Source organism: Ammodytes marinus (assembly GCF_949987685.1).
Source record: "Ammodytes marinus genome assembly, chromosome: 1".
NCBI classification, from domain to species: Eukaryota; Metazoa; Chordata; class Actinopteri; order Uranoscopiformes; family Ammodytidae; genus Ammodytes; species Ammodytes marinus.
The window spans coordinates 3657397-3675866 of record NC_137230.1 but is presented as its reverse complement, the minus strand read 5'-3'; the positions used below and the strand labels follow the sequence as shown (position 1 = coordinate 3675866).

Genomic DNA, 18470 nt, shown 5'->3' with positions numbered 1-18470 from the left:
AGCAACGCGGTTCCCAAGCCCTGCGGGGCAGGGAACCCTATTGTTTTAGTAAGGATTATTATTTGTAGTCACCTAAAACTGTGTCCACAGGCCAAACCGTAAAGGGTGCAGACATGCCAATTGCATGACTAGATCCAGGTCCGGGCCGTGTACGCATACAAAACTATTCAGACATGCCGGCCACTAGGTGGCGCTACACCAAAGAAAACGCGTTTGGGGCCATAACTCCCACACCGAAACTCCCACAGTCAAAAACTTTATATCCACATATTCACTGGAGTCAGCTGCATCTTTTGGCATAGGCCACGCCCATTTGCGATATTATAGATTTTTCGCAAAATCGCGAAAACTGAAAAACATATTTTTCGCTACTCCTCCCACAATTTTTGGACAATTGACACCAAAGTTTGCACAGCACATCTACCGACCCACACGGAAAGAAATCATGCTAATGCATTTTGATCCGACCATGGATAGAGAAACGGTAGCGTTTTAAATATTTGTTGATTAGCTACGTTTTACGTAGAAATTCATAAATCCAAAATCATAAGTCGGATCAAGTTCAAATTTTAGACATATGTTGGGGCTACCCTTAATTACGTTCAAAAAAAAAATTGGAAATTTTCGCCATAAGGGGGCGCCATAAACTAGGGAATTTTATATCTCCTAATTGGCCAAAGGAATTTTCTTAAAACTCACGGGAAACCATCAACGGGCGTACCCGAGTCTATATGAAAAATATGGCGAAGAAATAGTAATGTTTACGGGACTTTTTAATAAAATTAGATTTTTTCTTTTCCGTCAAAGAAAAAAGGCGGGAATGTTAGCATGTCCATTGACATTACATTGTGCAATTAGCTCCGGCGGCCATTTTGTCAAGGCTGACAATCTGCTTTTGCTCATAACTCGCCAACCAAACATCGCACTTTAAAAAACTTGACATCCACTTGTTCTGTGAATTGAGCTGCATTGTTCTACCGTGGCACTTTCGCGAAATTCATCCGTAAACAGCGATACCTATACAACTCCCGCACCGAACATCCCACGGTCAAAAACTTTACATCCACGGATTCCGTGGAGTGAGCGGCCGGCGCGGCGGTTGACGACGAGTTGCGTCGGAGGCTTGGCCCCCGGTCAAAACTGCTTGCAGTTCTAGTTAGGGGGCCAAGCCCGAGCAGGAGCTGGGACCGCGTTTTGCACAGCAACGCGGTTCCCAAGCCCTGCGGGGCAGGGAACCCTATTGTTTTAGTGGCGATTATTATTATTATTCTTATTTGTCGCCGCTAGAACTGCGTGCACAGCCCAAACCGTAAAGGGTGCAGACATGCCAATTGCATGACTAGATCCAGGTCCGTGAAATCTCAGCATACAACAAAATTCAGACATGCCGGCCACTAGGTGGCGCTACAATGAAGGAAAACGCGTTTGGGGTCATAACTCCCACACCGAACGTCCCACAGTCAAAAAGTTTATATCCACAGATGCACTGGAGTCAGCTGCATCATTTGGCATAGGCCACGCCCATTTGCGATATTATAGATTTTTTGCAAAATCGCAAAAACTGCAAAACTGACTTTTCGCTACTCCTCCCACAATTTTTGGACAATTGACACCAGACTTTGCACAGAACATCTACCGACCCACACGGAAAGAAATCATACGAAAGAATTTTGATCCGACCATGGATAACGAAACGGTAGCGTTTTAAATATTTGTTGATTAGCTACGTTTTACGAAAAAATTCATAAATCCAAAATCATAAGTCGGATCAAGTCCAAATTTTAGACATATGTTGGGGCTACCCTTAATTGCGTTCAATAAAAAAATCGGAAATTTTCGCCATAAGGGGGCGCCATAAATTAGGAAATTTTATATCTCCTAATTGGCCAGAGGAAATTTCTTAAAACTCACGGGAAACCATCAAGGGGCATACCCGAGTCTATATAAAAAATATGGCCAAGAAATAGTAATGTTTAAGGGACTTTTTAATAAAATTAGATATTTTTTTTTTCCGTCAAAGAAAAAAGGCGGGAATGTTAGCATGTCCATTGACATTACATTGTGCAATTAGCTCCGGCGGCCATTTTGTCAAGGCTGACAATCTGCTTTTGCTCATAACTCGCCAACCACACATCGCACATTAAAAAACTTGACATCCACTTGTTCTGTGAATTGAGCTGCATCGTTCCACCGTGGCACTTTCGCGAAATTCATCCGTAAACAGCGATACCTATACAACTCCCGCACCGAACATCCCACGGTCAAAAACTTTACATCCGCAGATTCTGCGGAGTGAGCGGCCGGCGCGGCGGTTGACGACGAGTCGCGTCGGAGGCTTGGCCCCCGGTAAAAACTGCTTGCAGTTCTAGTTAGGGGGCCAAGCCCGAGCAGGAGCTGGGACCGCGTTTTGCACAGCAACGCGGTTCCCAAGCCCTGCGGGGCAGGGAACCCTATTGTTTTTGTAAGGATTATTATACTTACCCCCCTAAAACTGTGTCCACAGCCCAAACCGTAAAGGGTGCAGACATGCCAATTGCATGACTAGATCCAGGTCCGTCCGGACTACGCAGACAAAAAAATTCAGACATGCCGGCCACTAGGTGGCGCTATATCAAGGAAAACGTCATAGCTCCCACACCGAACATCCCACAGTCAAAAACTTTATATCCACTGATGCAGTGGAGTCAGCTGCATCATTTGGCATAGGCCACGCCCATTTGCGATATTATAGATTTTTCGCAAAATCGCGAAAACTGTAAAACTGATTTTTCGCTACTCCTCCCACAATTTTTGGACAATTGACACCAAACTTTGCACAGAACATCTACCGACCCACACGGAAAGAAATCATGCTAAAGCATTTTGATCCGACCATCGATAACGAAACGGTAGCGTTTTAAATATTTGTTGATAACTACGTTCTACGTAGAAATTCATAAATCCAAAATCATAAATCGGATCAAGTCCAAATTTTAGACATATGTTGGGGCTACCCTTAATTGCGTTCAATAAAAAATTGGGAAAATTTCGCCATAGGGGGGCGCCATAAATTAGGAAATTTTATATCTCCTAATTGACTTTTCGCTACTCCTCCCACAATTTTTGCACAATTGACACCCAACTTTGCACAGAACATCTACCGACCAACACGGAAAGAAATCATGTAAAATGATTTTGATACGACCATGGATAACGAAACGGTAGCGTTTTAAATATTTGTTGATTAGCTACGTTTTACGTAGAAATTCATAAATCCAAAATCATAAGTCGGATCAAGTCCAAATTTTAGACATATGTTGGGGCTACCCTTAATTGCGTTCAATAAAAAAATTGGACATTTTCGCCATAAGGGGGCGCCATAAATTAGGAAATTTTATATCTCCTAATTGACCAGAGGAATTTTCTTAAAACTCACGGGAAACCATCAAGGGGCATACACGAGTCTATATAAAAATATGGCCAAGAAATATTAATGTGTAAGGGACTTTTTAATAAAATTAGATATTTTTTTTTCCATCAAAGAAAAAAGGCGGGATGCTAATCTCAGCTAGCATGTCCATTGACATTACATTGTGCAATTAGCTCCGGCCGCCATTTTAATCTGGCTGACAATCTGCTTTTGCTCATAACTCGCCAACCGAACATCCCACGGTCAAAAACTTTACATCCACGGATTCTCTGAAGTGAGCGGCCGGCGCGGCGGTTGACGACGAGTCGCGTCGGAGGCTTGGCCCCCGGTAAAAACTGCTTGCAGTTCTAGTTCCTATTATTCTTCTCCGCGTAAAACTGGTGCTGCAGCCCAAACCGTAAAGGGTTGGGACATGCCACTTCCAGGGCATATCCAGGTCCGTACCCCGTATGCGGACAAAAAAATTCAGACATCCCGGCCACTAGGTGGCGCTACAACAAAGGAAAAAGCGTTTTGGGCTATAACTTCCGCACCGAAAGTCCGACAGTCAAAAACTTTATATCCACAGATGCCCACAAGTCAGCTGCATCTTTTGAGATAGGCCACGCCCATTTGCGTATATATACATTTTTTGCTACATCGCAAAAACTGTGTCAGTCACCAACACATACTCCTCCTACAGTTTTCGCCCGATTTGGACGAAACCAAAAGCATTATGCTCTACCAACTCCCACGAGCAAAAGCTGGTCAAATAATTTTTCTACGACCATCGGAAGACCAAACGGTAGCGCTTTAAAATTCGCGAAAATTCCTTAAAAAAAAAAAAAAAGGGAATTTTCTTGAAACTAAAGGGAGACTATCATGGGGCATACCTGAGCCTATGGCGAAAATATGGGCAAGAAAGTCCTATGTGGGCCGGACTTATTAAAAAAAAGAGTTTTTCAATTTTTTTGCCTGTTTTTGCCATTTTCTAAGTCTTTAGGCGGGAAAATGGGAAAATTCAAAAAAGTGTCTTTACAATGGAGAGGATGACAATTTGATTTTGCTATAACTCCCCAACCAAACATCGCACATTCAAAAACTTGACATCCACTTGTTCGGTACATTGAGCCGCATCTTTCTATCTAACGTAATTTTGCGAATGTCATCCATAGGGGGCGCCAAAACCACAAAAAGCAAAGAAAACGCGTTTGGGGCTATAACTTCCACACCGAACATCCCACAGTCAAACACTTTATCTCCACAGATGCCCACAAGTCAGCTGCATCTTTCGGGATAGGCCACGCCCATTTGCATATGGGATTTACTTTCGCTACATCGCAAAAACTGTGTCAGTCACCAAAACACACTCCTCCTACAGTTTTTGTCCGATTTCGACGAAACCAAAAGCATTATGCTTTACCGACTCCCACGAGCAAATGTTGTGTAAAGAATTTTTCTATGACCATCGGAAGACCAAACGGTAGCGCTTTAAAGATTTGCACATTAGCTATCTTTTACCAAAGTGCTCCTAAATCCAAAACGATTTATCCTATTAACACAAAACTTCACACATGTGTTTGTCCTATGGTTCTCAGGCTGGTTCTACTTTTTCCTTAAATTGCTCCAAAAGGGGGCGCCAAAAACACACTTGAGCATCTTTCTCTGCCATTATTTTTGCCTTTTGGTCTATAACTCCCAAACCAAACATCCCACATTCAAAAACTTTACATCCCCGGATTCCGTGAGGCGAGGGGCCGGCGCCGCGGACGACGACGCCCGATCCCGAGTCGCGTGGGAGGCTTGGCCCCCGTTCACAACTGCTTGCAGTTCTAGTTAATATTGTCATTCATGCTTTGACTTAATAGAACACTAAAGTGTGGCCTTCAGTAGTAACAGTATTGTGTTGTTCCTGCAGGTACAACACGAAATTCATCGTCACCGTCAATGAGTTCAGTGCCATGTCCAATGTGCAGCTGGAGGGTTGCCACTGCCCACCCGGCAGCGTCCTCCTCTCTTCCAACTCAAATGAATGTGTGCACAATTGTGGTAAGACTATATAAGCATAAGTAGTGGTGGCTGGTATTACAGGTGCCTAGCATCTCTACCATTGTGTCCTTGAGCAAGGCACTTAAGCCCAAACTGCTCCAGCGGTGCTGTACTATGGCTGACCCTGCGCTCTGACCCCCTCTGGAGTAGGAAACTGGAGAGGGGAGATGCAAAAAAGACTAATTTCAATGTACCTCGTGTAAAATGTACTTAATTGACTGACTTAACTTAACCTAACAACATAACATAAGAAGGATGCCACATGCCGAGTAATACAAATACCATATGTTATTATTGGATAAAGTTGGTTATCCTGGACCTATAGCCATGTGTCTAAAACATTCAACTTTAACTCAAGAAAACAAGAGCTGCACCTCATCATAGACCAACAATTAACATTGGCTGTTTTTACCATAACATAATCTTTCCCTTACTTTAACCAAGCTTGTTGTCATAACTCTGCCGTTCTGTAGCTGACTTTCTTTGGCTAGTAGCCTGAACATATGAACAGCTGTTTGCTTCACCTCTTTACTGTAAGTGTGTTGTAAACCAAACAGAGTTCCCTCTAGATGGAGCTAGAGTAGAAGTGATTAAGGGAAGCGTAGACCCAAACCATAAAAGGAGTCTGAGTGTGTTAGCAGACTGTTGTTTAGCCGATTCAACTAATCAAGCTGCCCTATGCTTCTCTACACAATGCAATCTCCTAGCTAAAGGTTTAGGACTATTAATCAAGTTGGAAAATAATACAAAGGTATTGTTTAGAGAGGATGTGGTCCGAATATACCAGACTTAGCTCCAGATATAGGCTAACCAACGCCCCCAATCGATAAAAGTGAATTAATGCCTTTCGTTTTTCCCCTTCTAGAAATATGTCGGTTGCCAAATGGAAAATGGACAAAGGTGAGTCATTTGTCTACAGTCACACTCAAATTTCTTTCTAAACCCTTTTCACAAGCCAATAATAGCTGATGATGCCTTATCATCTTCTGCCATAATTCTACAATAACCATTGTGTCCTCAGGCCAACTCAACATGGACCGAAGGCTGTACGGAGTGTATATGTGACGAGGACACCCTGCAAGTCACCTGCCGTCAGCAGTCCTGTCCTACACAGCCACCGCTCAGCTGTGACCAAGAAGGTCAGATCAGGGTCAACCACACTGTTGGCTGCTGTCAAAAGGAGAAGTGTGGTAAGTGAGCAAAAAATATGGAAACAGCCACTGGAGTCAATACACTCTGTATTTCTAAATACAGCCCCGGAAAAAAAATTGTATTGCGAATTTGGTAGAAATGTTGTCAGTAGCTTATATACTATAAAATCAAAATGTTCATTCTACTCAAAAATATGCCTCTTAAGAGTAAAATAAGAGACACTGAACATTTGGAGTGGTCTCTTTATGAGTTTATATAAACTGTATGTAGCTATATGTTTAATACAGTTTATAGATCTTGACCCCTGCATTCAGGATCAAGATCAGTACTGATCATATCCCAGCATACATGGAGTGAGACATCCTCAGCAGTACTTTATTTAACATCTATTGAGGATTTTTGTCTGTTTGAAGTGTCTCGAATTAGATAGCTTATGGCAAGTTGGCATGAGGCCATGGTAGGATACATCAATGGGGCATTAAATGTACTTGTTTTTTCAGGGAAAGAGCTCCTCTGTCTTTTTTTGTTGGTTTTTGTTTTTGTTATTAACATTCCCATTTCTTCCCTTCTTTATTTATCCATGTGTGTCTTTGAACAGAGTGCGATGTGAAGCAGTGTCCTGGTTCTGTGCCGTCCTGTCCCGTTGGTTTTACTCTTAACACCACCAAGGGAGTCTGTTGTTTAAAACACACTTGCGGTGAGTGTGTGTGTGTGTGTGTGTGTGTGTGTGTGTGTGTGTGTGTGTGTGTGTGTGTGTGAGAGAGAGAGTGTGTGTCCCTGAAGCTACAAAGCCAGATTACATTTTGCAGCACATTTGAAATCTACTCATGTATTGGTCTGTTTCCTTTACAGTGCCTAAAAAGTCAGTGTGTGTTCACGACAACAAGGAATATCAGGTGAGTTTTCACACCTCCTTGGGAATCTGATGTGAAGTGATTAGAATACTGTACACAATCATACAGGAGGGCTTGGACTGTGACATTTTTCTACAATCAAAATTGTGTGTCGTTAGAAAGATTTGAAGAGTTGAATCACATAACATTTCTAGACAAAATACCATGTGGTGTTGGCGAATTATCATGTCATATTAGGGGTTATTTCATTCTTACCCGGGAATACTAGGCTTTGTCCAGTAAGACTAATTGGTCAAAGGTCACAAGCACTCGGTAAATGGCCATGCTGCTGCAGTACCACTCATACTGTAGCTCAAATACCATCAGATATAGCAGGATTCTTTTATACTTATTAGAATTGATTGGTTTATATTTACATTTGTCGCAACTTTACATGATATTGTGTGGTAATGGCAAATCAAAAAGCAAGTTGGTCACAGCCATGAGTGTTATGAAGGGCCTACCAGATTTGGTGAAGATTGGATGTCTGTAGATTGTAAATAGTTAAGGAGAAGGTTTAGACAAAAAGTCGCAAAAACCTTCAACATGGTGACACATGTAGGAAGAAAACAATGGGGCCTATAAGAATTGGCTCTCTGTCAAGGAACAAACTAGGCTTCTTTGCCTCATGGTTCAGGAGTAACACAGATGTGCCCTAGTCACATTTTGCGGATGAGTTATTTTGGTTTTCAGTTAAAGTGTTATTCAGTTAAAGATAATGTCTGGCAGAATATCGCAGTCAACCTATCAAAAAATGTAATGTTGAAATATTTCACATGAAGCAGATTCATATTTTACCTGTTCCATCGCATTGAACTTGAACATACACTTAGTGGCCCACTTAGCCTGTTGCCTGTAAAACCAAATGCAATCCTATGCAAAAGAACCCAGACATGAGTTCTCCCTTTACAAAGATGTTCCGTTTTTGACTGACAATGTCAGAGTTATACATTTAAACACGTTTATTATTGACTCTATGGTGTTCTATTGAGAGCTGTTCCTAAATGTTCTTCTAGTAGTATCTGTATGCGTACTGATCTTGTCCTCATGTCCTTCCAGGTTGGAGAACTGGTGCCAATGCAGCCATGTTTCAAGTGCATTTGTAGTAGCCAGATAGATGCCAGCAGCCATCTGAACACAATACAATGTCAGCAGATAGCATGTGACGAACACTGCCCTGTGGTAAGACTAGTCCTCCCTCTCTCATTGTCCTCACACATACCCACACACTCGTAGACACTATTCTTTAATTTATTAAAGGAGAAATAAGTGATATGGTCTTTTAAGATGATTTCCTGTCAGTGACTGAAGTTAGCAGTCCCCTCCCTCGTATCTATGCACCACATGAACACACAGCCGTCTTCATCAGATAGTGCCGCGATGGAGAGCAGCGAGTCATCGTTCACGGGCACAGAGACCCTCCTCTTTATAGCGCTCTGTCTTCTGATTGGATTAAACGAGCGGGATACTCAAAATTCTAACTCGCAATTACTGCAAAGCTGGATGACTGGGAGACCTGTGTTATGAGCTGTGCATACTGTTTAAGTGATTGCTTTATGAATATATAGAGATTTAACATGTATATTACCAAAATAAATATCACTTAATTCTCCTTTAAGGTCATTCTGACATTCTATATGTCTTAACTGTTGATATAACTGAACTTATCTTGGCCACGGAACCTCTGTGCATCAAGCAGCATCAATTGATATTTCTATTCTATTTCTAAGTGGAGATCTGAGTATAGCAACATGTGCATGTCATCAGGCTTCTCTGTGCTATGTCGTAACAGCTTCTTCATTGGGTTCAATCATTGAACAGGGAAAAAGTTGTGAGTGTAACTGTCAGAGGAGTAATTTATTGGGAAAGAGTTCGGGGCAGATTCAAACTGAACACGCGCCATATTGGAAGACATTCTTTACAACCTCAAATACAGACCTGCAGAATGCTTGAATTTTGGTTTTGTTTTGGGTCATTTCTTCATTTTCTGGTGGCCTTTTCTTTAGCATTACTATTTGGTTACAATAGTTACACAGCATACAGTTTTAATCTAAGACTGTCTGGGGCATTTAGTGATCTGTATTATTTGCCTCAACATTAGTTTAGCCTAGCCTATTGACTGCCACTGGAAATATTATTGTTATTATCATTGATAATAGAAATATTAATAAACTCGGCTCTTTTCATTATGGGAGTTACCTGTTTGATAAAGCCACACTGTCAACCTAGCATAATGCTAATGTTTTTTGTTTGTATGACACGTTTGTCTTTGTGTTGCTATCCAGGGTTCTGAGTATCAGACCATCCCCGGACAGTGCTGTGGGAAATGTGTCCAAACAAGCTGCGTTGTCACAGTGCAGAACTCAACGCACACATTAAAGGTTGGTCAATGTGTGTGTGTGTGTGTGTGTGTGTGTGTGTGTGTGTGTGTGTGTGTGTGTGTGTGTGTGTAATATGTTGTTGTGTGTGTGTGTGCATGCCTGCCTGTGTTTGGAGAGAGTAGGAAGTAGGAAGAGATTAGATTTTATATATCAACAAGGCCTCTTGCACGTCTCTCCTGTCTTTTAAATACAACAATTGTGTTCAGTTGTACAGTGCACCTATGTCAGTGCTATTACAGCATCATGCAACATGATGGCAGGTCAAGCAAATGGATATGTTAGTTAGTCAGTTAACGACATTTAATAGTTGGATAAAAGGGTTCATGTCTGTCTTGGTCTTCATTCACTTGGAGGTGTGATTCCTCCACAGGATACATGAGAGAATTAGATCTAACAGGATTACATCATAACGTTAGCCTCATATCATAATTGCCTTAATCATATTTACTCTAGTCTACTTTTACTCTACATCTACTCTATTCTACATCTACTCTACTCTACATCTACTTTACCCTACTCTATAACCCTTAAAATATGACTTAGGCAATTATGCTATTAGGTTAACGAAAAGTAGATGTAGAATAGAGTAGATGTAGAGTAAAAGTAGAGTAGAGTAAATATGTTTTAGGCAATTATGCTATTAGGCTAACGAAAAGATATGAAGGCAAAACTTTTAAAATGTATTACTAATTAATATATATATAATTAGATATAATATAATTTCCCCTTGTAATGCAGTGCAAACCTTTTAAAGTAGTGGGTTGATGAAGTGATGGATAACCTTCTTATTCTTATAGGCCGGCACCATTTGGACTCCCGCTGGACTCCCCTGTCTGAAGTTTGAGTGTGTGCAGATCGGTACTCAGTTCATCACCGTCGAGGCTAAGACCATCTGTCCTCTCTACGACCCTAATCAATGCATACCGGTAGACTGCACACACACACACACACACACACACACACACACACACACACACACACACACACCGACGCACACTCCCAAACTATCATAATGGTGGCCTGTTATTCATGATCTGACACACATCTGAATCTGTAGAATTTGAAAACATGACCACACTCATTACTGATGAATGTGTGTGTGTGTGTGTCTCCTGCAGGGAACAGAGACCATCGCGCCAGACGGATGCTGCCGTGTCTGTATGTATTGCTTTACACATACACATTATTTATGTTCCTGTTGATTGCCCACACTCTCTTATCACTGTGGTTACACCATATACTGCCTATAAATAGGGTTAGGGCCTACACAAAACCCTGTGATGTAATTCAAGAAAATCTCTTATAAAACACAGTTAGGAATAATTTTTATTTGTAAATAATTTATGCTGGTGGTCTCCTTAGACCAGAGTTGTATTTACAGGAGAAACCAGCTTCTAAGTTTACATATACAGAAATAAATTAAATGTCAAAATAAACACAATACAATATGCAAGATAAAATGCTAAGTTAAAAGTGCAGAGTACATTGTGCCAAAACAGCCGTACATAGGATATATGGGGGGGTTAAAAACAATACAGTTAATAAAAACAGTTCCTGAACCAAATGTGTGGATATGAGGGTTAATTGCAACTGTTAGGCCCTTCCCACCTGCCATGTTTGGTCCAGACTTTCAGACTTTTTAGTTTGATCCAGATCCGAACTTCTGAGGTGGTCACAGTTCAGATCAAAGTGAACCATGGTTCGGTTTGTTTCCAGTGTAAACACATTTTCTTTTTGGCTGCTTCTTTACAAAGGTGTACCGAAGGGTCGTCCATGCAGTGTGTCCACCATACCTGTGTACCTGGAGAGCCAGGGCTGCAAGTCCAAAGAACTGGTCAACATCACATCCTGTGGTGGAGCATGTGGTACCTTCACCTTGTAAGTCATCCCTCATGTTCCCTTATCACAGACATCATGGACAATTCTTCAAATGTTTCCCTATATTTTTTATTTTTACTTTTTTTTACCACTTTGAAGGACATTTTCATTTACCGTAGTACGTGTGACTACTTTAAGACTTAAAAAAAAAAAAAAAAAAACGATAAAGCTCACCCAGGGCCGCAGAATTCATTACACAACTGTTGTCACAGAGTAAGTGGTACCAACCATAGTAAATGGACCTTAAAATGACCAACATCTTAAAGTAGTTGGAGTGCCCCTTTAAAACTTCAGAATGTATTGAAACTGAAATTATAGATATAAAAGAATTCTGTATGCATGTGACTTAAAGGGTTAATGTGACTTAAAGGGTTAATGTGACTTAAAGGGTTAATGTTAGACATAGACCTTATCGAGGAGCTTTCTAAACATTGTGGCTCTGTAGTCTTACATTACATTTCCCCCAATTTCCTTGTTGCTCACTTTCTTTCTCTCCTCCTCTTTCCATGTTTTCTCTCCATCCATTCTCTCTCTTTTCTCTCAGCTACTCTGACAAACTGAGATCCCTGGAGCACACCTGCTCCTGCTGCCAGGAGCTGAGCACATCACAGCGGCAGGTCCAACTGCCCTGCCCTGACAACACAGAGATCAGCTACACCTACACCCACATCGACTCCTGTGGCTGCCTCAAGACGGAGTGCCTCGTGCTGGCTAACAGTAAACCAGAGACCACGCCCTCCAGCGGCCGCTCACGGAGAGGCAGGAGATGAGGCGGGAAAAAAACAAGACTAGCATTAGTTATTGACCATGTAATGAACACACATTTTAAGAACAATAACCACAACAATTTGAACCAGTGTCAACCACAATGGTTCACACCTAATTCCTCTTATTTATGTGTTAGATTAGTTTTTAGCTTGGTAAGATTGTAAACCCACCAAGATCTCTCATCAATAAAGATGTAGCTGCAAGCAGAGCATCGCTGTCTTTCTTCTGTTCTTTTACTGCATTGTGTGTGTGTGTGTGTGTGTGTGTGTGTGTGTGTGTGTGTGTGTGTGTGTGTGTGTGTGTGTGTGTGTGTGTGTGTGTGTGTGTGTGTGTGAGCAACTAATCAAATTTGCCATTCATCACCCGGTCATTTTAAGCACAATCAAATTGAGAGCCAAGTAGAACTCCATAACACATAACTTTTAACACACAAAACAAACACACAGGCGCACGTACTAACATCTTTGTTCCAAAGTTTTCAGCTTTTATTTTTAATCAAACAGAATATTCTAGATTTTTATGTCACAGTTCTACTAGGTAAAGCTGAAATGGTTTCTTAACAATCCCATGTGACACAAACTCCATGAGGAATGACAGAGAGAGAAGTTCACACTGTTACCAAGCCTTAGGCTATAAATCTTTGAGAAGCAGCCCTTAAAGGAAATCCTACATTCAACATTACAAGGCTTATGGGCTCAGAACAAACTAACATATCTGAAGTGGCTAAAGATAAATCTTACGGGTTCATATTTGCAAGTGATTTTTAACATTTGTTGAATTTTGCCACTTTATCATGTTGAGCTGACATGATTTATACTAAAAGACTATTACCATTTGGATATTATTTCATTTGAATTTATAAAAATATAAGAGATGAACAGTGTCATAAAGTAGGTGCCAAATTCCATTTTTACAAATGAGCTTAACCAACAGTTTGCAGTTATTGCCTGTCAAAATAAAGCCTTACTAGAAATGTTCAATTCAATATTATTCTAGCTATTCACGGTTTGTTTTTAGAGCATAACATGGGTCAATGGACCTGTTGGCTTTGGACTTGACTTTTAAAAACAGTATGCAATACAATTTTGTTATGATTATCATGTAAATATTGTGTCAGTGCTCTTATCGCAACTCACAAAACATGTTCCCAACACCATGTTGTTGAGGTTGTTAATCCATATTAAGCTATGTGTGTGTGTGTGTGTGTGTGTGTGTGTGTGTGTGTGTGTGTGTGTGTGTGTGTGTGTGTGTGTGTGTGTGTGTGTGTGTGTGTGTGTGTGTGTGTGTGTGTGTGCATGTGTGTGTGTGTGTGTGTGTGTGTCTGCCTCCACCTTGACCTACGGTAACACTCATTAACCAAGCAGCTAGTGGCCACATCCTGCATTTTAGTTTACTTCCCCAACCCAGAGTATTTATCCAGGACATGTCAGATAAAGGTTCCAGAAAAGATCATGGCAAAGCTGCGATGACAGGCACACACACACACACACACACACACACACACTCAAAGTCAAACATTCCCAATGTGACACAGTCAGTGCCTTAGGGCAAGGCGGAACCACACAGCACACATCTCTTAGTAAGATCTCTTACAGGCTATTGGGTGGAGAGTACAAGTATTCATAGTTTTGTTTAACAAGGATGTTTACTCCATTCAACATTTATTTAGCTTGATACGTCACATAAGAAAAAAAAATCCCACATTAAGTGAAATGAGCAACGTATTTACATTGTAAATTATCCAATGACAAGATGATATTTCATGAAATATGAGCTGACAAGAAATGTTTTGAATGTTAAGAAGGAACTACACTAGTGATTCATAAGCAGTTCATTTTTTTTTAGATTTTTTATATTATAAATCTTTTTATTGGAGGATCAATCATTTTACATTTTACAGGAAGCAAGGCAGTTCTCCATTTTCTTTTTTCTTAACCAAATAAACACTTAAACAAAGAAAGAAAAAAGTAGCAGTTCAGTTTTTATTATGCAAATGTTATTCTGATGTTTGCGTGTTCTATAAGATTTTACATCCAGCACTTGCCAAACAGAAGGGTTTAAGAAATGAGTTTGGGCAATTTATACAGTAAGTGTTAAGAAATGGAAGAGATTTGAATATACTTTTACGGTTGAGGTTGAACGTTTTGATAAATGTATTCTATATTCTCTGGACAAGTTGATGTTAAACATTAAAAAAAAATAAGTAGGCATACAAAAAGCAGACAAACTACATTAAGCACATATATCAAAATACAGTCGATAAGAGACAGCCTTGTCCAAAGTGTGAGGCCAACTGCATATCCTGATGCTCCAAGTCTTTGCTTTAGAGCCCTGATTGGAGTGAATTCACATCCGAGACAACCTGACCTGGCCTGTTGCAGTTACACTAGCTACATCTATTTAAATATACTCAGACCTACCCTAAACCCATGATGTGTCGCCACAATTCATCTGCATAGTGGGAGCAGGACCCAACCTATTCTGGTCCATCATCAACCGACTGCTCACAGCTCACCACTGCTTTCAATCCATGGAAAGGAAGAAAGGCAAAGGATAAAAGAAAGGCGTATTTACAACAATCTGCTTCTTTAATTAAGACAGACGAAAAGGGATTCAAACTAAAGGTCATAAAAACATTATCACTTTGACAATTTGACTAAATGAACGCAAAATGGTATCATAAAGGATCCCCCATCTAATTGGACAGTTGACAGTATTGGAAATCTGAATTACTTTGTTATATATATATAATCCATATCGCTCAACATGACATTTCTTGCACTGACAGCACATTTACAGTAAGAACATTTGGCAGAACATAAGTCTCTATTGACACGACACAAACATTCCAGTCGATGAAACAGAGCTAGAGTTATGTTGTTAAAGATGCACCACAGGATGCATATCCTGGACTGAGGGAGCTGAGTCACATGTGGATTATTTACGCAGTCAGTCCTCCAACTTTAATGTGAGAGCCACAGTCCTCTTCACCTCCTTAGTGCAACACACGTAATATTTACACCTGAACAATAGCTCATATTGTGCTCGACTCATTGCAGACTAAGGAGTGGGTGCGGACTGTGGCATATTGAGACGTCTTTAGCACAGAGAAATCCAATGGTTAGAATATTCAAAGTGTCAAGTGTCACATCTTTTTGTTTGTTATTCTTCTTTGTATTAGCTTGTTTTAAGTATTAACATGTAGATTTTGATGTCCACAGCAGAGTCAACTATTTATTTGGAGTAAATATCATCTTTGTATAGTCCCTCCTTAGCCTGGTCCTACCAGACCATCGTACTTCATTTACTTTGTACAGAAGGTCTCGAATCGCTCAATTGACAAACGTTCCCTCACTTGAAGACGGGTGTCTGCTGAAGTTAAAAACTAAAACCAGTGCCACTCTGGATCTGCCAACCAATCCAATTACGTTTGGTTGTGACATATGTCATACGCCAGCTTCTGAGCCACTCCATCTGGCCGCTGATTGGACTGGCAGAAATCTGGCTGGATGGAACCCACTAATATGCCGCACACCCAGACTGACTACTGAAGGGAAATGAAAATTGAGCGGAAGTATGTAGGCGGGCGGTGCCAGACTAGTCCCTTCTTGCATGGTCACATAAATGAACAGATTCTCATTCAGCATGGATTGAGTGAGGGGATGAACCCCTGAACATAAAAGTCCACTTCCTACTCCAGGGGCGCTGTGCTATGGCTGACCCTGCACTCTGACCCCCTCTGAAGTGGAAAACTGGAGAGGGGATATGTGAAAAGACAAATTTCAATATGCCTTCTGTACAATTGACTACATTGACTAAATAACATCCATCGACACACACAACTCATGCAGATGATGAATGGATGACAGATACTGCAGCATTGCTAGGATCACTGTTACAGATTGGGGAAGGACTTCGGACTTTCAGAGGCAGCCTGGAGCAGTAGCTCCAGCCGGGGACCCCAAACTTCACTTTCACAGGCCACATTGACCAGCTCTGACTGGGGGATCCCGAGGCATTCTCATGCCAGTGTTGAGATATAATCTCTCCACCTAGTCCTGGCTCTTGGTCGTGCCTGAAACACCTCTATGGAGGCGCCCAGGGGGCATCCTTCCTGGATGCCCCAACCACCTTAACTATTTTCCATGCAAAGTAACAGCGACTTTATTCCGGTTCTCTCACAGATAACTGACCTTCTAGAGAATGCCAGAAACCGGTTGCAACCAAAAGTGGAAGCACTAAAAATCTCTTGCACCATTTAGGCACGAAAGAGTGTGTTAAACTTATATACTTTCTATGCTTAAACTCTGCTGTGGTGCTGCTGCATCTCTGGCTGCGAGCGCTTCTGCCCTGAAACAAAGCCTGCTGCAAACATCATTCACACGTTGTGAGCCTTATGACAAGGAAAGTGAGAAATGGTATTATATAACAAATGCAGTTGCAATTACTTTTTCAAAAGAAGTACTCCCAGAAAAGTACACCACCATCAGGCAAAAACTTGCAACCCAGCTGGGATGCAGTCATGAATCTATTCAGGGTTCAGAACTGAGGTCCAGAACTAGTCCAAATTAAAAATGTTTGCAGTGGAAATTGTCCTGCTAGGTGCAAAAATTTTGATTTCTTTTTACATTTGCTCCCCTCCAAGCGAGCTAAAATTTTTTCAAGACAAAGGGCAGTGAAAATATGATTGTTTTAAAAAAAGTTGTCATGTGGCTCACTTTACCCCAGCTGTGGGGTAAACTGAGACAGACCAGAAAAATCAAGGGGGTAAAGTGAACCAGCTGGGGGTAAACTTATCCACTTACTTTTTCCACTCTGAAACTACCATAACAACACATATTGTAACAGTTAGAATCCTGAAAGCTAGCCACACATTCCAGAACTAATGTCGGACTAGTAAAATAATGATGGGGTTTGGTCAATTAAGCAAAGCAAATTTTCTAAACACTTGAAAGTAACTCTGAACAAAATCAAATACAACATATTATAATTCAAAAGGTTGTAATAAGATTCAAATGAAAGATAGAACCAGTTAGATTAGAACACAGTCTGGTGGTCAGAACACAGGACCCTTAGAGCCAGCTTGTGTCAAAGCATAGGAAAATTAGAACCAGCGAGAACAGCCTGGGACTCAGAACACAGGAGAAGACCCAACTGGATTATAACATCAGCCTGTCATACTCTACAACTAGGCCTACTCTACATTCCAGCCCTGAAGGTTACAGGGAAAGATGAGAAGGTGCTCTTTCCGTGTGGTTGCCCCAGGTCGTCTTCCTGGTGTATTTCCTTGGCATGATGGCTTTTCTACAATGTGTATGACATTAAAATAACAGATATGTTATGTAATATTACTAGTGGTGGGCCGTTATCGGCGTTAACGTGCTGCGTTAACGCCAGACTCTTATCGGCGATAAAAAAAATATCGCCGTTAATCTCTTATTCCACCTCCTGTTCGGCTCAGGGGAGATGGTTCCCTCCAGGGCCGATGGCTGTTCGCCGTCGGGGTGAACCCCCTTCCGTGTGTTCTCTGGTCGGGTAATAATAGCCGGGGGCCGTTGTTGACACTTGAGGAGCCTTTATTGCAGGAGCGAAGCTTCTCTCACACACCCGCCGCTCTCTCTCTCCATCACTTGCCCACGACACAATCGGGTATTGGAACGCAGGGTGGGTGTGTGTGGCCACCGGTCGCCACGTGACTATAAGTTTCCAAGTTTTAAACACTTCTATCTCTTCAACGTCAACGTCACCGTACCCGAATCCTAAATATCCCCATAGCAGACGCTATATTTCATCGGGGGGAAAACTTTGTTTTGCGCCACAGTTCAGCTTAGACTCGGCCGTAATGCTGCTGCACACACACACACACAGACACAGACACAGGCACACACACACGCTGCATGTCAGAGACGAGGGGCGCTACCAAAAAGACGAGAGGAGCGGTTGGAGCAGTTGGAGCGTTTA

The 18470-nt window shown here is 41.4% G+C and overlaps 1 protein-coding gene across 1 annotated transcript in view; it reads left to right on the top strand.

Annotated features, from left to right (window-relative positions):
• Positions 1–12511, top strand: part of LOC307264521 (mucin-5B-like) — a gene marked incomplete at both ends in the record, with an annotated part of 66028 nt that extends 53517 nt beyond the window's left edge. The window contains 11 exons of the mRNA XM_080045937.1: positions 5307–5437; positions 6303–6337; positions 6459–6627; positions 7188–7286; positions 7442–7485; positions 8542–8664; positions 9768–9863; positions 10661–10789; positions 10982–11021; positions 11618–11741; positions 12286–12511. Of these exons, the coding sequence (XP_079902063.1) occupies positions 5307–5437; positions 6303–6337; positions 6459–6627; positions 7188–7286; positions 7442–7485; positions 8542–8664; positions 9768–9863; positions 10661–10789; positions 10982–11021; positions 11618–11741; positions 12286–12511 (1216 nt within the window). The remainder of the gene's footprint in view (positions 1–5306; positions 5438–6302; positions 6338–6458; positions 6628–7187; positions 7287–7441; positions 7486–8541; positions 8665–9767; positions 9864–10660; positions 10790–10981; positions 11022–11617; positions 11742–12285) is intronic.
• Positions 12512–18470: the final 5959 nt, after the last annotated feature.